Here is a 20745-nt window from a genome sequence, read left to right as displayed (position 1 = left end):
TATCACAACCAGGATGGACATGGCGTCCGGGTTTAATGGCCTGCGCCAGTGACCACCTTGCGGTCCATCCTACTTGGCACTTCCGGCCGGCGTCCGATATCACATCGGCAATTGGCGCCATATCGGGACGGAGACAACCCGGACGGCGTTGACGGCTGGTGTGTTCGTCCGAGGGCGTCCAATACCGTGTACGCAGTTTCCGGTACTGACGAGGCATCTCCGGTTCCTGGCCCTAGAGAATAAGGTCGGGCTGCATGATGTGAGCTGCAGCGGGCCACGCCGGCGAGAGCCTCGTATTCCCCAAGCCCGAATATGCACGCAGGGCTTGCGCTGTCGGGCTTCGGGAGGATTCCAGTGTTACGTGCGAGGGCGAGGGCGAGGAGGACTTGCGAGTACCACCGACCAACTGATAACACCGCTGCTGTCGGGTTCATCGATGTAGGGCTGCTGCGCGTTGGCTGCCGTCCTGCTTCATTTCAATAGTACGACATGTCCACGTCCCGCGTCTCCACGCACCAGGATTCCCCGTTCTTTCGTCTTCTCAGCCGGACGCGAGCCTCCCGTGATTGGACGCGGGTGACATCCCATTGCAGGATGCAGTTGGGCACGTTGCTCTTTGGCAAGCCAGCCCGTATATGCCCATCTTCCTCGTCTTCCATCCCGGCTCTCCACTTGCTTCGGGTTCCACGCAATGCGGATCCCCTGGGCTTTTCTTAGTTGTACGGTGCCTCGCGGACAGGGGAAATGTGCTGCGAGGCCAATGAGTTGAGGACGAGTTGGCCCACTGAGATCTGCACGATGCGTCTCGGCTTGACTGTGAAGGGTACAGCGTTCCAACCCAACGGAGCTACTTTGTACAAAAGGGCAAGGTTGCGAATTGAGGTGAGAATAATAAACCAGAAGCAAAATGTTTTCCGAGTCGTAAATAGTCAGTGACGACGGAGATCTCCGACACGTTCAATTCTCTGCAAGCATTTGTAAGTCATGCCTCGATTTCCTCTCTGGAAGCCCGCCTGAGGCCAGTTCGTCATCATCTCACTCGATTCGCACCACACAATGCTCAAAACCTCTTCATTTTTGGCTGCTTAACCACTCTGCTTTGCATCAAGATGACAGACGTGGATTCGATCGTCTGCTTCCATCAGGCGATCGGCACTAAAATCATCAAGTTTGAGATAATTGTCCGACGATCTTTGATGTCTCCACAAATGGGAAGCCAATGAGGCAATTGTATGAAGTCACGTGACGCTAATAAGAGGAAACAAATTTGAAGGTCGAGGCCATCAACAAATTGGATGTGATAGTCTCTTATTTGCTGAGATGCCATCTTTTCCATGCGTAATTATCCTGCACCTAAACATTTTCCGAATCTGGGACAAGTCTCAATCTCATGTTGCTCTGACTACTCTATCTTGTCTCCTCGCATGGTTACCCTATACTCCCCATTGTCTCGACTTCTGTAACCAAACGATCATCCGTGTATTTGTACGCGAACATAACGTCTCATTGCGAGTATACCCTGGTTATTAATTGGTATATAAATGATCCTGGGCGGAGTATTCTTGGTATCCAACTTAAGTGTAAGAGCCGTGTCAGAAAACCTTAACTACAACCTTTGCAGCCTACAAGGAGTGAGTATGTGGATCCGTGACACCGCCATTATACCTGAGGCACCTAGGTGTCTATCAAAGATAGAAAGATTAGGGTATTGGACTCTATATAGTATTTTGAGAGTAATTATTGTATGTGGAAACTCTGTGGTGCCGAGGATCATGATGAAGCAGGTACAAGGCCAAGGCATCACCTATTGAATCCTTGTAGAGGGCAGTCCCTCGCACGACGTCTGTTGTGGTTCTGATACGTGCTTGTCTGCCTTGGGTCTGGCATCAAGTGAAGGGCACCTCTGACCGCTACACCTCAGGGTAAAAGGTTGGGGATTGATCACAATGGTAGCAATCAACGAAGTGCTCGAGCTTCCCCATAAGGCCTCTACGCCCCTGATGTGCTGGTTCGGGAGACCAACCCTTAACATTGAGAATCTATTATATCGACTGAGAATAGTGACGGGGTCGGCTGTATTACTGTCGTGCGCAACTTTGTCTTCCATGGCCTGGGTTGTCTATATGGTCCTCCAGTTCCAAATCTACCCCCGCCCCGGAGATGAGTTCTGTGGATATCGTTTATGACTGATTTTTCACGACTGGAATAATTGGTTGTTATTATTCCCCACCGTGATTGATCGTAACATGCTGACGGCTAGCATTAAACTATTGGCACGCGATAATGACTTGCAGCCCAGTGGTTCGGAACCAACGCAGACCATTGACTCCGTACGTAATGTACTAGAGCCTTCTGGACCGACGGTGTGGATTCAGAAACCGAATGATAGCAGTAGCTCCCGAAGAACCGTTCCTCGATAGTTCGTTACGTAGCCTATCCACACGGCCTTGGTAGAGAATATCCACTCGTGGATTTGGTGTCTGTGAATCAAGGAACGGATATTTCTCGACACGCCTTCCAGTCAATCGCCTGTAGTTCTGTGACGATGTCCATGAGGAGGATAGATTGATGCATCCTTTATATCCCATTAAACGCTATTTAATTACGAACATCCTTTCCTCTGGTTAGCTTAGTTCATGCTGAATGGTCCAAGATCGGCTTAGAAAGGAGTGCTATTCTTGACAAGACTTCCCTACTTGATACCTCCAATGAAGGAACAAAGAATGTCTGTTACTCAATAAATAATCACTGATTTTGATAAGGGCCTATTGATGTAGAGTTTGTCAAAGAAGTGACTGTAGTGTCTATTGTGGCTGCCGACCGTCTGATACTCTTGTTTGGCTTGGCTTCCTCAGGCTTGTCAGGACTCTGTGGCTCAACGTCAAATGTACTCACTACAGTCCAATTTCCCTCCTGTTTCCTGTTGACCATGGTATGATGACCGTAACTCAGCTATTCCTGACTGAGCGGTTCCCACTCTACTAGTGTTTTGCAGAAAATCTTTTCGTAAAAAACCAAGCCATTTCATTCCAGAATCTTTCGTAATCGCCACCTACCGATCTGTCTTTGCCTAACCCTATTCCGGGCGAACTTCTGCAGCCCTGTGGTTCTTGGCCCACCAGTCGGGCCGCTGCGTGGCTTGACTGTGATGGCTTCGTCCTACATGGTCGCGTGACCTTGCCACTTGCCCCAAGTCTTTAGTCATGGCTTCCGTACCATGTCTTGCTTGTCTGCTATTAATGATGGCCTTGGCTTGATTACTTGTTCACCTTGTTCAAGGCGGAATAAGTCCGCGATAATATATGAACAGTTAAGGACGAGGGGCCACTGTGCCTAGACGGAGGATCTCGGTACGGGAGTGATCTGACGCAGTTCGCATGACAAGACGACCCAGACATCAGGTCCGGACTGAAACGCGGGGCTTCACCTCAAGAAGGCATGGCAGAGTGGAGTTTGATGTCCGACCCAATGTCCCGTTAATGATCTCCATATGCACTCCATGTGGGCGCCGTTGACGGAGCTTTTTGGGACGGTGACAGCCCGTGATCCATGGGTCAAGGAACAAGAAATTAGCTACTGTGGGGGTTCTTCGTGACCTGCGCAAACGATGCAACACCACTGGTCGATGCTGCCTCGGCTGGGACCCAAGGAATGAATGGAATGCAGCGCACGAGGAGCCAAGACACATGGCACGAGGAAGCGTGGGGAGAACGTGAGGACTTGAGGACCGTGAGGACCACAAAGTGACGCTACGTCGATGTGGTGGACCCTCCCAAACCCCCGGTACAGGATCGCTTCGCTAATATTCTTTGCGTGGGATGACTCGGGGATAAAATTCTTCTTGGCCGTACTGTACGTAATTCCTGTTGCTCAAGCTCCCTCCAGTGGCTCGATGACTAGCCCAGCGAGTATTTGGCCGCCGCTAGGAACCCGGGATCTTTGGAAGTCGTCTGGCGTTCCCTTATCAATCTACGGTTCAGGCCAAGTGTGCGCCATGCGCGAGGCTACGGGCTTTGAGAAAGCCACAAGCGTGCTGTTATTGTCCGATCTAAACTCTGTCTGCGCCGCCAAACACGACCAGGGCGCGGGCTTCCCTGGCCGTTTATAGGAGGACGTACGAGAGGAGCTGACTGTTTCCACTTGGTGGGCGGGCGGCCAAGCCAATTTGGATGCATCATGTATGGGGTGGAGCAAGGTCACGTTGCATCCACTGCAAACACCCTGCATTTCGAACGGCCAAGCATCGGACGTTCCGCGAGAAGGCACATGGCCGAGAGACGTCGAAGGATTGCAATGTCTAGCGCTGGGCGGATGGAGATTCTTGTGCACTAACAAGGGCGCTGGGCGACTGAGAATACGACGGAGGAGACGAAGGGGCTTGGCGGGACGAGAGAAACAGAAACTCGCCGCGTCATCCCGGATTGAGGAAGATTATTCGACGTCTGGTGAACATGAGATGCTCAAGCAAAGCACAAAGCAGGCCTTCTGCATATGCCGTTGGTGGAGAAGCCGACAGTACGACGTAATACCTACGCCGTCTCACTGCCATCACACATCACACTCTCCTCCATGTTGCAGCATCCCACGACCATAGCGGGACGCCCGAACTCCCGCACATTGCGGCGCTTCGGCACTTGGACGCTCAAAGTACAGGTTCCCACAGGCCCTCTCCTGGTGGCCCTCCGGACGCCGAAAGGCCCGCACCAACAGAGGCAAGACGATCACTGCCGCTTCCGTAGCCTCCCCTGTTGCACTAATGCAAACGCCCCCCCGTCACAGCTCCACTCGCAAGGCCCAAACCATGCCGTGATCCTCTCCATGGGACGCTCCATCGACCGGGCATGCCTGGCCAAGATCAAGATCAGGATGCGACTCGCTGTCGGTGAACCCGCCCAGGATGAGGAGGGGGACGAAAAGGCCTCACCAAGAGAAGAGGCACCATGGAGAGAGAGCTTGCTGCGAGGCAGAGCTACTGCGGGGCGAGCATGGGGGGTCGCCAGGCAGCTGTTTAGCTGGGATATGGGCATCGTGTTATTATTCCTGAGCTGTTCGCGGGGAGGCGGACACTTTGCTGTGCGTGTCGTGCGTCTCGGACCGCCAGGGAAAGTTTTCACCTGCGGCAAAAAGACTGAGTGCCAGGTTGTTGCGTAGGGCATGAGATCAGCATTCACAGGCATTAAGAGTTAAAAAAAATTACCGAGGAACGGGCAAAAAGAAGCCAGCTTCGAAGGCTTCCGCGCACCAAAGGATCCAGAATCCAAGGATTGACTGACTCTTCCCTCCCACGCCAAGCCTCGCGTCTCACGAATCAACGTCTCGTCCACGTCCGAGCTCGGCCATTTACCTAAAATCGATCCGGGTCGACCGAACTCTTTCTCGCCTCTAATGTGATCCTGGTCCTTCTGATGCTTCTTTCTTCCCGCGCGTGGGCTTGACCGGCATGTCGTTGGTTGCCCCCCCCCGGGACTAACCCAGTCTTAAGCAAGTGAGCCGATACCAAAGGTCGCCTGACGGGCTCTAGTTCCATCTGATTAGGGCCGTAGGAAGAAAAAAAGAAGAAAAGTCTGCAGAGTTGATCTAATCAATCTCCCGAGCGGCTGCCTCTTTGGGTCGGCTCTGCGGCGTCTATATCAACCTGCCGGCGCCTACTCTGCCTCCCCTCCATCGCCAAACGCTATTCTTCACCAACACAGTGGAAGCAGCTTGCCAATTGTTTCTTCACCATGTCGTCTCCCAAGGACGCCGAGATCAAAGAAACCGGCGCGGACCTCCACCCGGAGGAGCACAAGTCGGCCGCGGACGCTGTGCGCAACGCCAAGTCGCCCGGCGTGGTGCGCATCCAGGCCATCTCGTCCGTCATCACTTTCACCGACCGCATCTTCATCTTCTTCGGCGTCTTCCTCGTCGCCTACGCCTACGGGCTCGACGGCACCGTGCGCTACACCTACCAGCCGTACGCCACCGCCTCCTTTGCTAACCACTCGCTCGTGTCGACTGTCGCTACGCTGCGTGCCGTCATTGCTGCTGCTGCTCAGCCCACGGCGGCCAAGATTGCGGATGTGTTTGGCCGTGTTGAGCTCATCTGCCTCTCCGTCTTCTTCTATGTTCTCGGCACCATCATCGAGTCGGTCTCTGGCAATGTGTCCCAGTTTGCGGCTGGTGCCGTCATCTACCAGATTGGCTACACCATGATCATCCTCCTTGTCGAGGTCATCATTGCCGACATCACCTCCACGCGGGCCCGTCTCTTCTTCAGCTACCTCCCAGCCCTGCCCTTCATCATCAACACCTGGGTCAGCGGTGACATTACCGAGGCCGTTCTCAAGGCCACCAGCTGGCATTGGGGTGTTGGCATGTGGTGCATCATTTACCCCGTCTGCGCCATGCCGCTCATCATCAGCCTGTCTCTTGTTGGCCGCCGTGCCAAGAAGCAGGGTCTATTGGTCAACTACCGGTCGTCCTTCCAGGAGCTGGGCTTCCAGAACCTGGCCGTCGAGCTTTTCTGGCTATTGGATGTCATCGGCATTATCCTCCTCATTGCCGTCTTTGCTCTCATCCTCGTCCCCCTCACCATTGCTGGTGGTTTCCAGGCCAAGTGGAGCGACGCCCAGGTTGTTGCTCCTCTCGTCATCGGCTTCCTCTGCATCCCCTTCTTCATTGTCTGGGAACTCCGAGCGCCGCACCCGCTTGTCCCCTTCACCATCATGACCGACCGAGCCATCTGGGGCGCCATGGGAATCGCCGTCCTGCTCAACTTTGCTTGGACCATGCAGGGTGATTACCTCTACACGGTCCTCATCGTGGCCTTCAATTTCAGCGTCAAGGCCGCCACCAGAATCACCTCTCTCTACTCATTCACCAGTGTGCTCACCGGAACCTTCCTTGGTCTTATCGTCTACAAGCTTCGCCGTCTCAAGTACTTCATCGTCGCAGGTACCTGCCTGTTCATGGTCGCCTTCGGTCTCCTCATTCGCTACCGTGGCGATCCCACCAGCAGTGGCCGCGCCGGTGTTATTGGAGCCCAGGTGTTCCTCGGTTTCGCTGGTGGTATGTTCCCGTACCCTGCCCAGGCCCTTCTTCAAGCCCACGTCAAGCACGAGAACCTTGCAGTCATGACTGGTGTCTATCTGGCCACCTACAACGTTGGCTCCGCCCTCGGAAACGCCGTGTCTGGAGCCATCTGGACCCAAGTCCTGCCCTCCACCCTGGCCAAGAACCTCGCTGGCATCAACGAGACTCTGGCCGTGTCCGCATACGGAGACCCCTTCACTGCGGCCATGGAGTGGCCCATGGGTACTCCCGAGCGTGATGCCCTGGTCCACTCTTACCAGCACGTCCAGCGTTACTTGACCATCACCGGTATCTGTCTTTGCATCCCGCTCATTGCGTTTGCGATGTGCCTCCGCAACCCCAAGTTGACCGGCGACCAGAACTTGGTTGAGAAGGACAATTCTACCACCAACGAGTCAGTCAGTGCTTAGAGTGGGAGTTGATTTCACGCAGGATCAGAGACTAAACAATTAATTCCATAATACATAAACAACTTCACTTATTTGATGTTCCTGCGACGTGATTTTCCAGCCTGCCTCACGTTTTAGTATGTTACTTAGCGTCTTGGCCTGCGCCACGTCTTTGCCAAGACAGAATCTTGCCAAGCTTGACTCTTCAACTTCAACGTCAGATGTCTTTGGCGTAATTGAGTCCATTCATTTATAGACTCTTAGAGCGATGAACGTGTTCCTAAGTACTCATACAACTGAATAGACTTGTCAGATCCATCGCATATAGTTGATATGTCTGAACTTTTGTTGTAGTTTTTCCCTAGCTCCTTTTACATGCATGACCAATTGACTTGCATCCTCAGGAATTTGAGTCTTATGATAATGAACCTATCTCATTGTAGTCGCCGGGCTGGTTGATTCGGGATTGGGTGTTTTTTATCCAAGAGTACATGCTGAGGGTTGCGAGTGCGAACTTGGACCACCCAGAAAAAGCGTCTTAGTGTTCTCGATATTGTATGGTGTCAAAATGATAGATAGATATGTTGACGATGTTTTTAGCCGTCATAACTCACATGAGATGTCTGCTTGAACGGAATCGAGTAGATAGATCCATGAAGTCTCGCGAAGTACGGTAACCTTTGTTGACAAACATGTACCTTTTGACCGCCTGATGTTTATGTGGTGACTCTCTTGTTGTCCTTATGTTTCACTGCATATATTTGCTCCCCAACTCACCCAAGAGCATACAACCACGTTTAAAACCCGAATTGACAAAGAACCTCCGGCGACTCTTAAAATATTGCCCGGAGCCCGTCTGAAAATTTTCGCAAAGTCTAATTGCACTTGAGCCGAAAATTGTTAAATGATATTCTGCATCTAGGGATGATCGGCCATGACGTAGCTACCTATGTCATGGCGCTGGCAGGCACCCTGAAGTGTTAAACAACTGGCCCCATAGTTAGATCGGGGGCTACTTAAAATGGTAATTCCGCCCGAGACCTAGAAGAGCGCGCTTTTCACTTCCTTTGTCGTGGCGCATTTTTGTCACGCCTTGCCTCGGCACAATCTCTGGCGGCAACTCCATATTTCATTCTTGCTAGTTGTATTCATTGAGAAGAACTGCTTTCAGTGCTCCCAGGCGTCCTACCCGTTGAAGTCTTTGGCTGGTTTTACCTATATTCTTTTTGACATTTTCTTGCGATACCTGTTTCGTCTCGGGTGTGATTTGTACCAATGCACCTCTCTCCAACAAACTATTACCATCTTCACTCTCTGTTTCCAGTTTCGGCGACTGGTCATAGCTGAATGGCTTCTTTTGCCCTGGGGTTAGGCATCAGTTTAAACATCCCCCGCAAGTCGCTCCCCGCCTCATCACGGCCCCGCCACGACGGGAGTAACATCATCCACAGCTGGAGTAGCTGGAGTAGCGTCACCGTAACTGAATAGTTGGGTGACATCATCGCAGCTGAGCGGGACCTGAGCGTAGCCTACGTCTTGCGAGAGATTGCCAATCCCGGCGGCTATCTGTCGACCATCGTCATTTGCCGTTCGAGGGTCTGGGGTTCTAGATAGCCAGACAGCCAGACAGCCCGACAGCAAGATAAAGCACCTCGCCTGCAGTGATATCTCAGATTCCTTCAAGATTAAGATGCATGCGCAGTAAGCGAGAATACTCAGTAAGCGAAGCGTCATTTCTCACGCTCCCAGCCTTATCGCCGGTGGCAGTCGGTGAACCGAGCAACAATTGACCATTGGCCGTCGAGGACTTTTACGGGGGACGTTCCGTATGTTCACGACGCCTACCCACCTACGGAGCAACCATGCTTAAGGGATGGAGACATTTACGGACCCGGGGCTCCACGGCGGATCCACAAGGATGAGACATTGTGATGGTTCTTCTGGCGCGCATGCGGCGGGTCGTGGCCGTAATACTTGACCAACATGTGGAGGTTGGGGAGGTGAATTGTTACCGCGGTTGGGGATGATGGCGCAAGGAAGAAAACATGGAAATGAATGAAAAAAAAACGGAGCGGATCAGCAAGCGTCACAGGTATTTTTCGGCGGTTTCCTGTGGTTAAAAACAATCGTCTTATAGATCAAGGCCAACTGCCGAACAGATCGGGCTGAGAGCCGAGAGACGACACAGGGTGATTGTTTGCCAGGTTCGTGCTTGTGAATGCTTGAAGCCTGCGAACCGACCCACCGATTTGATAACAAACAGCAGCACGAAGGATGCAAGTGTATCCAGCAAGACGCAAATGGTTCGATGAATGCCGGCCTTCTCTACGTCATTGCCCTACTAAAGCGACAGTAACACCGAGCAAAGCCGCTAATTCTGGACCAGTTCTGAGCCAGTTCTGGGTCACTTCTGGGTCACTTCTGGGTCACTTGTGGAGCTTCACTGGGGCGGCGGTCCGGCTTGGCAGATCCCGGGTGACGTCCAACCGTAGGACGGACCGGGTGGCGGCTACGGGAATGACGACACGGAGGACCTCCGAGGGCCTTTCGTCTGGTGCGTCGGCGGGCAATTGATCAATTCACAGCTCGAACTGGCCGCGCGATTCGTGGGCGTGCGCCGGACTCGTTTCCGCTTGCGGGTGCAGCTGCCGCGCTTGATCCCTGGCGATACAAGACTCCAGGTCGCCGTGTGTCGACGCGCGAAACGTCATGGGCAAAGATCAGCCTCATACATGGATATCCCGGTGGGTCGTGCCGTGGGAGAGATATTACAGAGATTTTGCAGATTTTTAATTCTGTTGCGCTCACCACGCAAGGGGCGGGTATATGAATCAAACCTGTGTCCTCGAGACTGGGAACGTCCTGTTTCTCTATAACATGCTCCAGCGCGCCTCTCTTCCCGACTGAGCCCTCAACGTCACCTTCAAAAGTAGTTTTCTTCATCAACCGCAGCTGGCTGGACTTGCTTGTCACTCCTTTGGCATCACACATCTGCCTCAACCGCCACCATGGCACCGCCTACCTTTGCCGGCTTCTCTGGGAAGCCGCTGTCCCTGGCCATCTCGACCGTGGCCACCACGGGCTTCCTGCTCTTTGGCTACGACCAGGGCGTCATGAGTGGAATCATCTCTGCGTCCGCGTTCAACGAGTACTTCCCCGAGACGTATGGCGAGACCATGCAGGGCCTGGTCACGGCCATTTACGAAATCGGGTGCCTGATGGGTGCCATGTTTATCCTCGCCTTTGGAGATCTCATGGGTCGACGACGGGCCATGATCCTCGGCGGAGTCATTATGATCCTGGGTGTCATCATCCAGATCTCCTGTGTCAAGGGCCACGCCCAACTCGCTCAACTGATCATCGGTCGCGTGATTACTGGCGTTGGGAACGGTATCAACACCTCAACCATTCCCACATACCAAGCCGAGTGCAGCAAGACGTCCAACCGTGGCCTTCTCATCTGCATCGAGGGCGGCATCATCGCATTCGGTACCCTCATCGCCTACTGGATAGACTACGGCGCATCCTACGGGAGCGACGACCTCGTGTGGCGCTTCCCCATTGCCTTCCAGGTCCTCTTCGGGCTGATCCTGTGCATTTCCATGATTTGGCTCCCCGAGAGCCCCCGATGGCTTCTCACCCACGAGCGATACGAGGATGCCGAGAAGGTCATTGCTGCTATCCGTGGCTACGAAATCGACAGCCCAGACACCAAGATGGAGAGAGATGTCATCCTCGACTCCATCCGCGCATCGGGCTTCTCCGGCCAGAAGAGCACACCCGTCAAGGCGCTTTTCACCGGCGGAAAGACTCAGCACTTCCGCCGAATGCTTCTCGGCTCCGGCGCCCAGTTCATGCAGCAGGTCGGCGGATGCAATGCAGTCATCTACTACTTCCCCATTCTGTTCAAGGACTCCATCACCCCGGGCCAGGACAACCTGGCTCTCCTGCTGGGCGGCGTCAACATGATTGTGTACAGCATTTTCGCGACCGCGTCCTGGTTCCTTATTGAGCGAGTTGGTCGCCGAAGGCTTTTGCTCTGGGGTACTGCCGGCCAGATGCTTTCCATGATTCTTGTCTTTGCCTGTTTGATCCCTGGCACCCAGGCCGCTGCAAAGGGAGCTGCCGTTGGCCTTTTCACCTACATTGCCTCTTTCGGTGCCACCTGGCTGCCTCTTCCCTGGTTGTATCCCGCCGAGATCAACCCCATCAAGACCCGAGGAAAGGCCAACGCCGTCTCGACTTGCACCAACTGGCTCTTCAACTTCCTTATTGTGTAGGTCTCAGTGCTTCAATATTCAGAGACAAATGACTAATGAAGAAACAGGATGGTCGTACCGGTTATGATCAAGCGCATCAGTTGGGGAACGTATTTGTTCTTCGCATGCACCAATGCTTGCTTCTTCCCCGTTCTCTACTTTTTCTACCCCGAGGTATGTATCTCTGCACACCGCAAGCCACGCCTTGAGTGGAAACTAACTGTCCCCAGACCGCAAACCGTTCTCTGGAAGAAATCGACATCATCTTCGCCAAGGGCTTCGTCGAGAACATGTCCTACGTCAAGGCCGCAAAGGAGATGCCATTCCTTACCCAGGAGCAGGTGGAGCAAGAGGCCCTGCGATTTGGTCTGCTCGAGTCTACCAGTCGGGGCGCCATGACTGAGAAGTCACCTGTGGATGACAGCGGCGAAGCGCCAGCAACTGACTCCAGTTCTGAAAAGGGACGATCTGAGAGATCCGAGTAATCGGGATGTTTTTTGTATAGCCTGACAATAGTCAGATGAGACATGATATTTTGGCGGTGGATGAAGGACTGGACTGGATCCATGCCCCTGTCCGCTTATCGCGCAGGCGGTCTGGAAAAGGATTACGGCGCCTGCGTGCGAAGGAGAGAAGCCACAGCACTGGCAAAATACCCATGAATTGATTCGCGTTGAAAAGACGCGTGCATTGCTTATGAGATGAAACTGGCCGAGTGACGTTGAACCAAAGATCTTTTGCTGAGTACATGTTTTCTCATGCCATCAGCCCTACTAAGCTGCTACCCAGAGGCTTGTGGAACTGTCTGACGGGAGGTTATTTCCAGGTCCCCGCAAATGTCGATCAGATCCGCCTTAATTACGGGCTTTAATATGGGGGAGACACTGTCGGGGACCTTGGACGCCTAACGAATAACGTCGAAACAACGCATCAAGAGGACGTCGCTCTGCAGTTGCTCTAGCTAATGCTTCCTCATGGGGTATGATTTGCCATAAGCCCCCGCCAACCACCTGCGATATCCGCCGCTTGATGCAACTCCAAGTCTCACTCCGCGCAGAAGGTCCGCGATCTGCAGCCCTCTGAGACCCCTGCTGGCAGCTGAAATGAGTCGAATGATGCATTCCGGACGTGATTCGCTAAACACCCCGGCGGGCTGAGTTGGTCGGCGTCCATGGTGGCTGTGGATCACGCCCTGCCGTCGGTGAAAATATGCTTACTTGTTGGGTTTGTGGCACAGCACGCCCGATTGATAAATAGCGAGCTGCAGACGCACATTGCAGCTCGGCACAGGACGTGGCTTTCGACTTCTCGTCTCCTACAGCGTAAAGATGCGAACTGAAACGGCGACATTGGGCCTCGTAGCCTTTGCGGCCGCTCTCACCAACGCCGCGTCCACCACGCGCACCACCACGCAGACAATCTTCCTCCCTCCACAGTCCACCGGCAGCGCCTCCAACATCTACGCCTCCGTCATCACCGAGACGGACTCGACGACGAAATACCTGCTGGCCTGCTCCACCATCTTCGCGTCTCCCTACAGCTGCGACGGGCCTTACAATGGCGTGACCGTCACGTACGGCGCGTCGGAGATGGACGTCAAGATTGGCGCTGCCACGTACGATTGCGAACTTGGCTCGTCGGCTGTCTGTGCGACCAAGACGGCTGCTTCGGCGGATGAACGCACAACTACCCTGGATCCCACTGCAAGCTCGGCGTGGATGACGCCCATCACCGTGCTCGACACGAGCAACAAGTCGTCCAAGAAGAAGTCTTCCTCCTCCAAGACCAACACTGCAGACGCAGCAGCGACCTCCAACAGCGCAGCGCTCTGCAAGCGTAGAACCACGACCAATTCGGGTAGCGATGGCGACAGTAGCTCCAGTTCCAGCGGCAGCAGCAGCAAGTCTTCAAAAAATAAAGGCTCCGATTCGGATTGCTCGGCTGCTTCTACTGTCTCGAGGGATTTGGGCGTTTTCGGCCTCTTGCTTGGTGCCGGCTTTGCTTTTGCGCTTGTCATGTAAAAATGCAAAGGAGCGTGGAGTTTACAGATTTGGGTAGCAACGGCGATGGGGACAGCGATTATTTGTCACGGTGCAATGAAATTTAGACTGAGATGCATTTCAATAACAACGCCAATCGAGCCTGCGGAATTTCAATAAATTCTCCAGCACTGGCTCAATGAAAAGGAAATACAGAGTGATTACTACGCTCTCATACCCTGTGCATATTCAAAATAACCCCTCTGCTTTGACCATGGATGCTAGATTACAAAGTTGCAGCTTCTGAGTCTGAATTCTGCCTGGATGGATGCGTCGTAAACTAGACACGAAAGAAAGTGACTTTCTGCTTAGAGAAGGTAGAATTAACTGCGAAGTGTTTTGATCAGTTGGTATAACACGAAACTACTCGAGATCTACAGCCCATTGAGGCTGTGAAGTAGAAACGCCAAAAAGTTCCATTCCTTGCTCAATACGGTAACAACCGAGCAGGGGCAAAGCGGCCTCCCGCAGATCGCTGCGCCTACCAAGATTCTTCGCCTAAACCATCCTCTCCACCATTTTGATGCCTTCCCCCTCAAGCTTTACTCGAATCGGATCGCAGATTTCCTTCGTGTACGGCGCCAACACGCCAGGCTCGTTGGGGGCTGGCAGTCCGTCGAGAAGCAGCTGCGTGGCAATGCCGCATGTAACACCGACGGACTTGGCCATGGCAGAGTAGCCGTTAGGGTCGCCGAAGAGCTCAAGTGTGGAGGTGATTGTGTTCTGACCAAAAGTTAGCCGGTTTGGTGAGAAGCAATAGTTGTGCGTGGAAGCCTTGCTTACCTTTGAACCGTCCTTCCATTCTACGACAAATTTGTGCTGCAGCATAACCATGTCCCGTTCGCCAGGTTGGAAACTGCAGATCTCCTCCAGCCGGCCAGAGAGAGTGTCGAGAGGGTTTCCCCGCAGAGGGGCTACCTCGTTACTGAAGAGTCCCATCCACCGAAGGCCCACTAGGATTTCGTCTTGTTCAACTGAGGAGGGCAAGTTGCACAGTTCCTTGACCTTGGTGATGAGATCGGCCTCGGAGGACGAGCTCGCTCCAGTCACCCGTTGCTGAAGCTGACTCCATGTCATTCCGTCTTTCAGCCAGGCCTTCTCCTCTGTGTCCAGCCATCCGAGATCGATTAGGGCTTTGACCAGGGCAGGGTTGCCTTTGTACCGGAGGGAGCCCCGGATGACGGTATGGGCTTCGGGAATCTGGTAGAATTCACGGAATGGCACGGAATTCCTATTCGGGTATGCCAGGAACGAGTACCCGTCGAGGACGTGATATGGCCGAGCTGTTGCCATGAGGTCCTTGTTCGAAATCTCAACCACGTTTCCATCTTGGAGGAAAACGGCAGAGTTGTGCTGGGAGAGCAAGGCGCCGCGTGGCGACCATGAGAACTACGTACATGATTAGATAATTTAACACACAAAGTGGTAAACGTACCTTGAATTGAAGAGGGTTGTCCGAGGTCTCGGGCGCACAGAGTCCGCCGCAATATGAGTAAAACTCCTTGACCTATGTAGTGGTAAGCGTGTTGAACGCTTAAGCATGCCATTGGCAACCATACCTTTCCCCCTTTCTCGTGAACCTCGCCAATAGTCTTGACAGCATAAAGGTGGTCCACACCAGGATCAACGCCGACCTCGTTCAAGACGGTAATACCAGCATCCTTGGCCGCTCCATCGAGGGCTCGCATCGCAGGAGACACATAACTTGTAGTGACGACATGAGTTTTGCCTTTGATTGCCGACCGGATAACATCGGCGTGATAGATGAAGGGAACGAGGGAGATGACGAGATCGTGCTCGGCAATGTGGCGGTCTAGATCGGCGGATTTGACGTCGAGGGCGATGGCAGTTGCGCGGGATCGTCCGGCTACCAACTTCTCGGCAGTGGTGATTGTGCGACAACCTGTACGTCGACGCCTGATCAGTATAAAGGAGTGGCTAAGAGCAACGACAAGATTATGGGCTCAATTCACTTACCGATGGTTAACAGGTTGTCAGCATCTCGCAGCAGGTAGTTGACGCATGGCTTAGCGACCATGCCGCTGCCGAGCACGAGAATCTTCTTGGCCATTTCGGAGTTTGGAAGTATCTCGGCGCTGTGTTGGTTTAGTAGAGAGGGTAAGGTCGAGAGGAGATCGATAAAGCGGTTTGAATTGAAGGGAAGGAAAAGACCAGAGGAAGCACTTTCACGGTACATGAAAAAGAATCCTTAGGTGTAGAGGCGGCGACTACACTGCTACAAAGTTGTGGGGACTCGTTGAACAGGAGTTCGGCGAGTGACTCACTACAATCAGCTGCTATTCGCACACATGCATCATGACATTCGCACACGGGTACAAGCCTCTTAGCTCGAAACCAGCCTATCCAATGTATTTAGCACGAAGTGAAAGAAGATGTTCTTAGCCATTGGGACTACCTCTATCAATAAAACTCATATAATAGGTATAATAAATGCAATTAGTAGAGAATAAATACTAGAATCAAGAATTATTAAGTGTTATTTCTTAGAATGCTTTACTAGAATAATAGGCAATTATCAGCAATATTCACTGAGGTATGTAGTTATGTGTGCAAATAGCAATAGGTGTGTGTGCGAACAACCATACTCAAGATTAAGCTCAGCGGGCACCTCCTCCGAACTCGGGATTTTGTACCACTTAAATTTCAACAAAGTAAGTTTTGTCAATGTGTCGAGTAGCAAATATCTACTCTTCAACTGCCACCATACTTCTCACTGCTCCCTACGGGTCGACATGTCGTAGAAATACAGTAAAGAGAAAAGGTCGACTGCCAGGGAATTTCCTACTGTTGCGGACGATTTCTCCGCGAGCGAAACGAAGGAGCGAAATAATACACATCCCGCCATTTAGCTTGTAGAGCATGCATTTCCCCGACGGCCGATATAGCCTACCGTCGTCCCCACTGCACTCAGCCATGTTGGCCATTATCCTTGACATCGAGACATACTCTTCGTGAAGACGAAGAAAATAATAGGAATATGGAATTCTGAACAGGAATCATTAGATCATCTCTGGTGATCAACTAAAGGTGTAATCACATCATAGTCCGAGTTCGCATCAAAATCCTCAAGACCCCCTCATATCTTCAGCTGCTTAGGAATGGCTTGGCTACGGCCGCCTCAGTCGTCGACTTCCAGTGAACGAGGCTCTGCAGCCGTAAATAAACCAACACTGCCCCCCCCGTGTGCTCATTGTACCGCAAGACTAGCATCAATGTCGCGTTACCGTCGCGCTCCATCGGGGGAACAAAGTAGACGGGGCGGGCTCGCATTGAACGCGGCAATACTACCTCGCGGCTCGGCATCTAGACCCCGCCTCCTTCGTGTCCGCCAGATAGCTCGTTTGTTTCTGTTGTTGGTTGACTTAGCAGTCTAATTAGTCCCATTGCTGAATGGTCCGCCCCGCTGTTCCTTTCTCTGGCGAAGACCTGGATCTGATTTCGTTATTGGACCCCATACACTCTCTGCCTTTAGCCAGGTTTACATTAAATGCATGTCCCAAAAACAAAATCCACATTGAAAAACGACCTAACTATTCTAGCAAGTGTGGGTTTGCCATCTTCTGTATTATAGAGCGTTGAATACACAGTCTGGAATTAGCACAACAATCTGCTAAGTCCGAGATGTTCCTAGACCATAGCCCTGCCAAAGCGGAATAGCTGTATTTGTCACCACCCGCGCGCGTCGCTATTTTCTTATTCCGTTAGTCGCGAGGGCCGAGGGGAGAAACCGCTGGGCTGAGGCAGTGATAAACCATCCGGACTCGGGAAACGCGACTGAGTTCGCTATTATACCTAAATGCCGAGCTCGTAATAAATCTCAACATTTGCCACCGGAATGGCTGAGACGGATCAACTCTCGGTGTCCGAGTCCACTAATAGTTCCCATCTTGAGTCAAGAAGTGGAGACACGAGCGTCACGGCACTCCATTTCAGTCCTCATACTAAGACAACGCGGGTTTTGGACCAACGAGGACAAGACGGATGTCAAACAGTTGGGTTGTGAATCCCTTCCACGTAGGTATTTTTGAAGAATAAAACACTTGAGCATTAGCCCAGTAGCTGATCGTCCTGTTCATCCTCATCCAGCGAGTTTTCACGGAGCAAGTCTCGGCCCGCAACAGAAACGATGTCCGACATGAAGCCTCTTACGGTCTACGCACATAGTAAGAGCCAAAGCAGAACTCGACTCGCATTATACTAATGATACGAACAAGGCGGTGGGCCGAACCCGTACAAAGTCGCTATTGTTCTCGAAGAGCTCAATATCCCTTACACAAAGGTATCACCTATGTTGAGCCGAGTATTTTCAATTATTGACGTCGCCAAGGTTATAGTGGCGAATCCCAAGGAGGATTGGTTCCTTGCTTTGAACCCTAATGGTCGGTTGCCAGCTATCACGGACCCCAACAACGATAACTTCACCATCTGGGAGTCTGGAGCTATTCTTGAATATCTTGTTGTGGAATATGATAGAAACGGCCAGTTGACGGTCGAGGATGCAAAGGAAAAGTGGCAATTAAAACAATACTTACATTTTCAGATGTCGGGACAGGCGAGTTGAATGAATCATATGCAAAACCTAACATATTGCTAACATTTCTCCTTAGGGCCCATACTTTGGCCAAGCTGTGTGGTTTCACCGCTGCCCAGATGATATTCCCGTCGCGAAACAGCGATACATCGAGCAGACGGTCCGAGTGTTCGGAGTTTTGGATAATATCCTCAAGGACAAGGAGTACCTCGTTGGGAATAAATGGTGAGAATGAATAAGTCGTCCAAGAAGCCCTTTCTGACCATGTTTATAGCACGTACGCGGATCTATCTTTCGTCCCCTGGAACAAGGTCGCCCTCTTTGCCCCAATTTTCAACGACATTCTGTGGAACGAATATGACATTCAGGAGAAATTCCCCAACTTCCTAGCTTGGCATACTCGATTGAGCAATAGAGCTGCTGTGAAAAAGGCGTATGGCGAAATTTGAAAGCTAGTGGGGAGCATAGGTATTATTTATTCATATAAGAGCCTTTAAAAAGAACCTCTGCATTGAGAAAGATATTATTTGAGAACTCCAAGTGACGATGGTAGGTGGTATTGTCTGAGCATAATTGAATTATAATTCCAGTCATATGATAATTAGCCTTGAAGCTATAATTGAGGGCTGTAAAACCAGCCAGTACTCCCTGAGCACGTCTTTTACAGGCTTGATGCGCGTCCCCAGCCTTCTGATAGAACCATGGCAAGCATTGAAGCGGAAGATACACCATCTTGTTTGCTCAGTTCCGTCAGAAGGCATGTTAACAACTGTGGAGAGCTGGCTGAAGCAAAAAGGAAGCTTGGGAAGGGGATATAGCCAAGGAAACCAGCAGTAGTGCTTTTCTTCTGTTTCAAAGAAACGCGAGCAAACTTAGGCTTGAAGCCAGCCAGTAAATGGAGGATACGTCACAGGAATCTTTACCAAACCAGCGACGACGATGTGTGTCTTGACTTACTAACTGAAGTACGGTAGACACGTAGGAAAAATAGATATTTCTACTTTGGTAGTGAGGGAGGGTAGGTTTAAATAAATAGAGCAGCAGACAAAATATACAAAGGGAATAAAGTAACGATTGACTATCTCACAAATGAAATGTGACTAATGAATGCAGTGGCAAGTATGCGACCGCCCCAGTCACCAATCCCCAGCATAACACAGGGACCAGTTGATTCCCTTTCTTTACCAAAGGTCTGAGTAAACATCAGCCAGAAAACCACCTGCCTATAACGCCTCCGACAATACCGCCAACTACAACACCTGCAACAGCTCCCCAGCTACCTCCAAACCGAAATCCTATATAACCACCAACCACAGCACCAGCAACTGCGCCTCCTACAGTCCCCCAATTCTGATTGCTCTCACAGCACCTCGTCTCCTGGTTGCTGATTCGATCTTGAGTCGTTTTCGTAGGTCTTTCTTTGGATTTCTCTTCGACCTGTGTGGTATCTTCCTCAGACTGGCTGCTGGATTCCTCGTACCGTCTACGATTTTCATCGGATTGGATGTTGAATTCCTCAGACAGTTTGTTGTTTTCATCGTACCGTATGCTGTTCTCTTCAAGATGCTTGATCCTCTCACTGTACATCCTATTAGCCGTGCCCATAGAGCGATCCCTTGTAACCCTTACTTGAATGCCAACTTGGAGGCGTGTTTCGCCAGCTTTTTCATTTGGTGGACTAATTTTTTCGTATCAAAGAGGCACAGCTTCAATATCCTACATAGTTGTTTAATGAAGCACAGAATGCCTTTGATGAAGCCAAGTTTGACAGTCGCACTGATAGAGCCGATACGCAGGAAGGCTGTTCTTTCGTGGAACTCAGCGAGCAGTCTCTCCGCGCTCTTGAGGTCGGCCCTGATTCGGCGCAGGGTTTCTCCACTGACGATAATCGTGCTATCGTCGAGACCTTGGGCAATTCGTTTGATATTTTCGGAGTGTTTCAACAGCTGGCGACTCTGTCTTCTTACCTCCCTTGGCGCGTTCTTTATCTTCCTCCCGAAGCGGTATGCCACCTTACAGGTGGCCGCTATAGTGATGAGGCTGGCGGCGAGGCCCAGGGGCTCCATCGCTGGTCAGGGCCTTGGCCACGACTACATCAGCGACACTTGCTAGAGGCGTTACACGTAGTAAGGATAAAGGGTGCAGTTTGGGCAATAAAGATGGCAGAGACCTGATGGAGAATGTTTTCCCTTGAAACTGCGTTTAGAAACTTGGGCAGTATATATAAGTATAGGTGATATTGAGTAGAGCTAAAACAAATATATGTATACGTACATGGCTTGATGCTGCCTCCCCGAACATGAAATCTGCCTCACCACAGCCGGATATTTCACCCAGTCTGCCAGTTCGCGTGTCAATGCATCTAAGGTTGTCAAATCTCCCATGATGTGTCGGCGTGACACCTGTAAGCGGCATGGTGCATGTCTGACTGGTCT

At 51.8% G+C, this 20745-nt stretch overlaps 8 protein-coding genes across 8 annotated transcripts; 4 read left to right on the top strand and 4 right to left on the bottom strand.

Annotated features, from left to right (window-relative positions):
* Nucleotides 1-232: 232 nt before the first annotated feature.
* On the bottom strand, nt 233-1497 carry BGZ61DRAFT_478126 (uncharacterized protein; the record flags this gene model as incomplete). Its single annotated transcript, XM_046248978.1, has 3 exons — nt 233-418; nt 517-814; nt 1433-1497. 3 exons carry the CDS (start codon nt 1495-1497, stop codon nt 233-235), a joined length of 549 nt encoding a protein of 182 aa, XP_046104154.1.
* Nucleotides 1498-4445: 2948 nt separating this feature from the next.
* BGZ61DRAFT_452026 (uncharacterized protein) lies at nt 4446-5182 on the bottom strand. The gene is made up of 2 exons (XM_046245901.1): nt 4780-5182; nt 4446-4712 (listed from the first exon to the last, which is right to left on the bottom strand). The coding sequence occupies exons 1-2, from the start codon at nt 5175-5177 to the stop codon at nt 4643-4645; spliced, it is 468 nt and encodes a 155-aa protein (XP_046104153.1). The 5' UTR covers nt 5178-5182; the 3' UTR covers nt 4446-4642.
* Nucleotides 5183-5723: 541 nt separating this feature from the next.
* BGZ61DRAFT_352422 (major facilitator superfamily domain-containing protein) lies at nt 5724-7481 on the top strand (the record flags this gene model as incomplete). Its single annotated transcript, XM_046240431.1, has 1 exon — nt 5724-7481. The coding sequence occupies one exon, from the start codon at nt 5724-5726 to the stop codon at nt 7479-7481; it is 1758 nt and encodes a 585-aa protein (XP_046104152.1).
* A 2581-nt stretch (nt 7482-10062) lies between these two features.
* On the top strand, nt 10063-12418 carry BGZ61DRAFT_390584 (general substrate transporter). The gene is made up of 3 exons (XM_046242815.1): nt 10063-11736; nt 11788-11893; nt 11950-12418. Exons 1-3 carry the CDS (start codon nt 10469-10471, stop codon nt 12202-12204), a joined length of 1629 nt encoding a protein of 542 aa, XP_046104151.1. The 5' UTR covers nt 10063-10468; the 3' UTR covers nt 12205-12418.
* Nucleotides 12419-13001: 583 nt separating this feature from the next.
* On the top strand, nt 13002-13910 carry BGZ61DRAFT_452021 (uncharacterized protein). The gene has a single exon (XM_046245900.1). The coding sequence runs from the start codon at nt 13048-13050 to the stop codon at nt 13738-13740; it is 693 nt and encodes a 230-aa protein (XP_046104150.1). The 5' UTR covers nt 13002-13047; the 3' UTR covers nt 13741-13910.
* A 346-nt stretch (nt 13911-14256) lies between these two features.
* On the bottom strand, nt 14257-15829 carry BGZ61DRAFT_352121 (saccharopine dehydrogenase; the record flags this gene model as incomplete). The annotated part of the gene is made up of 5 exons (XM_046240403.1): nt 14257-14481; nt 14542-15147; nt 15194-15265; nt 15318-15661; nt 15736-15829. The coding sequence occupies 5 exons, from the start codon at nt 15827-15829 to the stop codon at nt 14257-14259; spliced, it is 1341 nt and encodes a 446-aa protein (XP_046104149.1).
* A 2076-nt stretch (nt 15830-17905) lies between these two features.
* Nucleotides 17906-18794, top strand: BGZ61DRAFT_506257 (glutathione S-transferase; the record flags this gene model as incomplete). The annotated part of the gene is made up of 5 exons (XM_046251860.1): nt 17906-17942; nt 17994-18058; nt 18107-18331; nt 18387-18535; nt 18585-18794. The coding sequence occupies 5 exons, from the start codon at nt 17906-17908 to the stop codon at nt 18757-18759; spliced, it is 651 nt and encodes a 216-aa protein (XP_046104148.1). The 3' UTR covers nt 18760-18794.
* A 599-nt stretch (nt 18795-19393) lies between these two features.
* BGZ61DRAFT_588471 (uncharacterized protein) lies at nt 19394-20376 on the bottom strand (the record flags this gene model as incomplete). The annotated part of the gene is made up of 3 exons (XM_046256527.1): nt 19394-19502; nt 19555-19889; nt 19940-20376. 3 exons carry the CDS (start codon nt 20374-20376, stop codon nt 19492-19494), a joined length of 783 nt encoding a protein of 260 aa, XP_046104147.1. The 3' UTR covers nt 19394-19491.
* Nucleotides 20377-20745: the final 369 nt, after the last annotated feature.

Source organism: Ilyonectria robusta (genome assembly GCF_021365365.1).
Source record: "Ilyonectria robusta strain PMI_751 chromosome Unknown BGZ61scaffold_10, whole genome shotgun sequence".
In the NCBI taxonomy this organism is placed as follows: Eukaryota; Fungi; Ascomycota; class Sordariomycetes; order Hypocreales; family Nectriaceae; genus Ilyonectria; species Ilyonectria robusta.
Note: the sequence above shows the minus strand (reverse complement) of the source record. Positions and strands in the feature narration are given on the sequence as shown.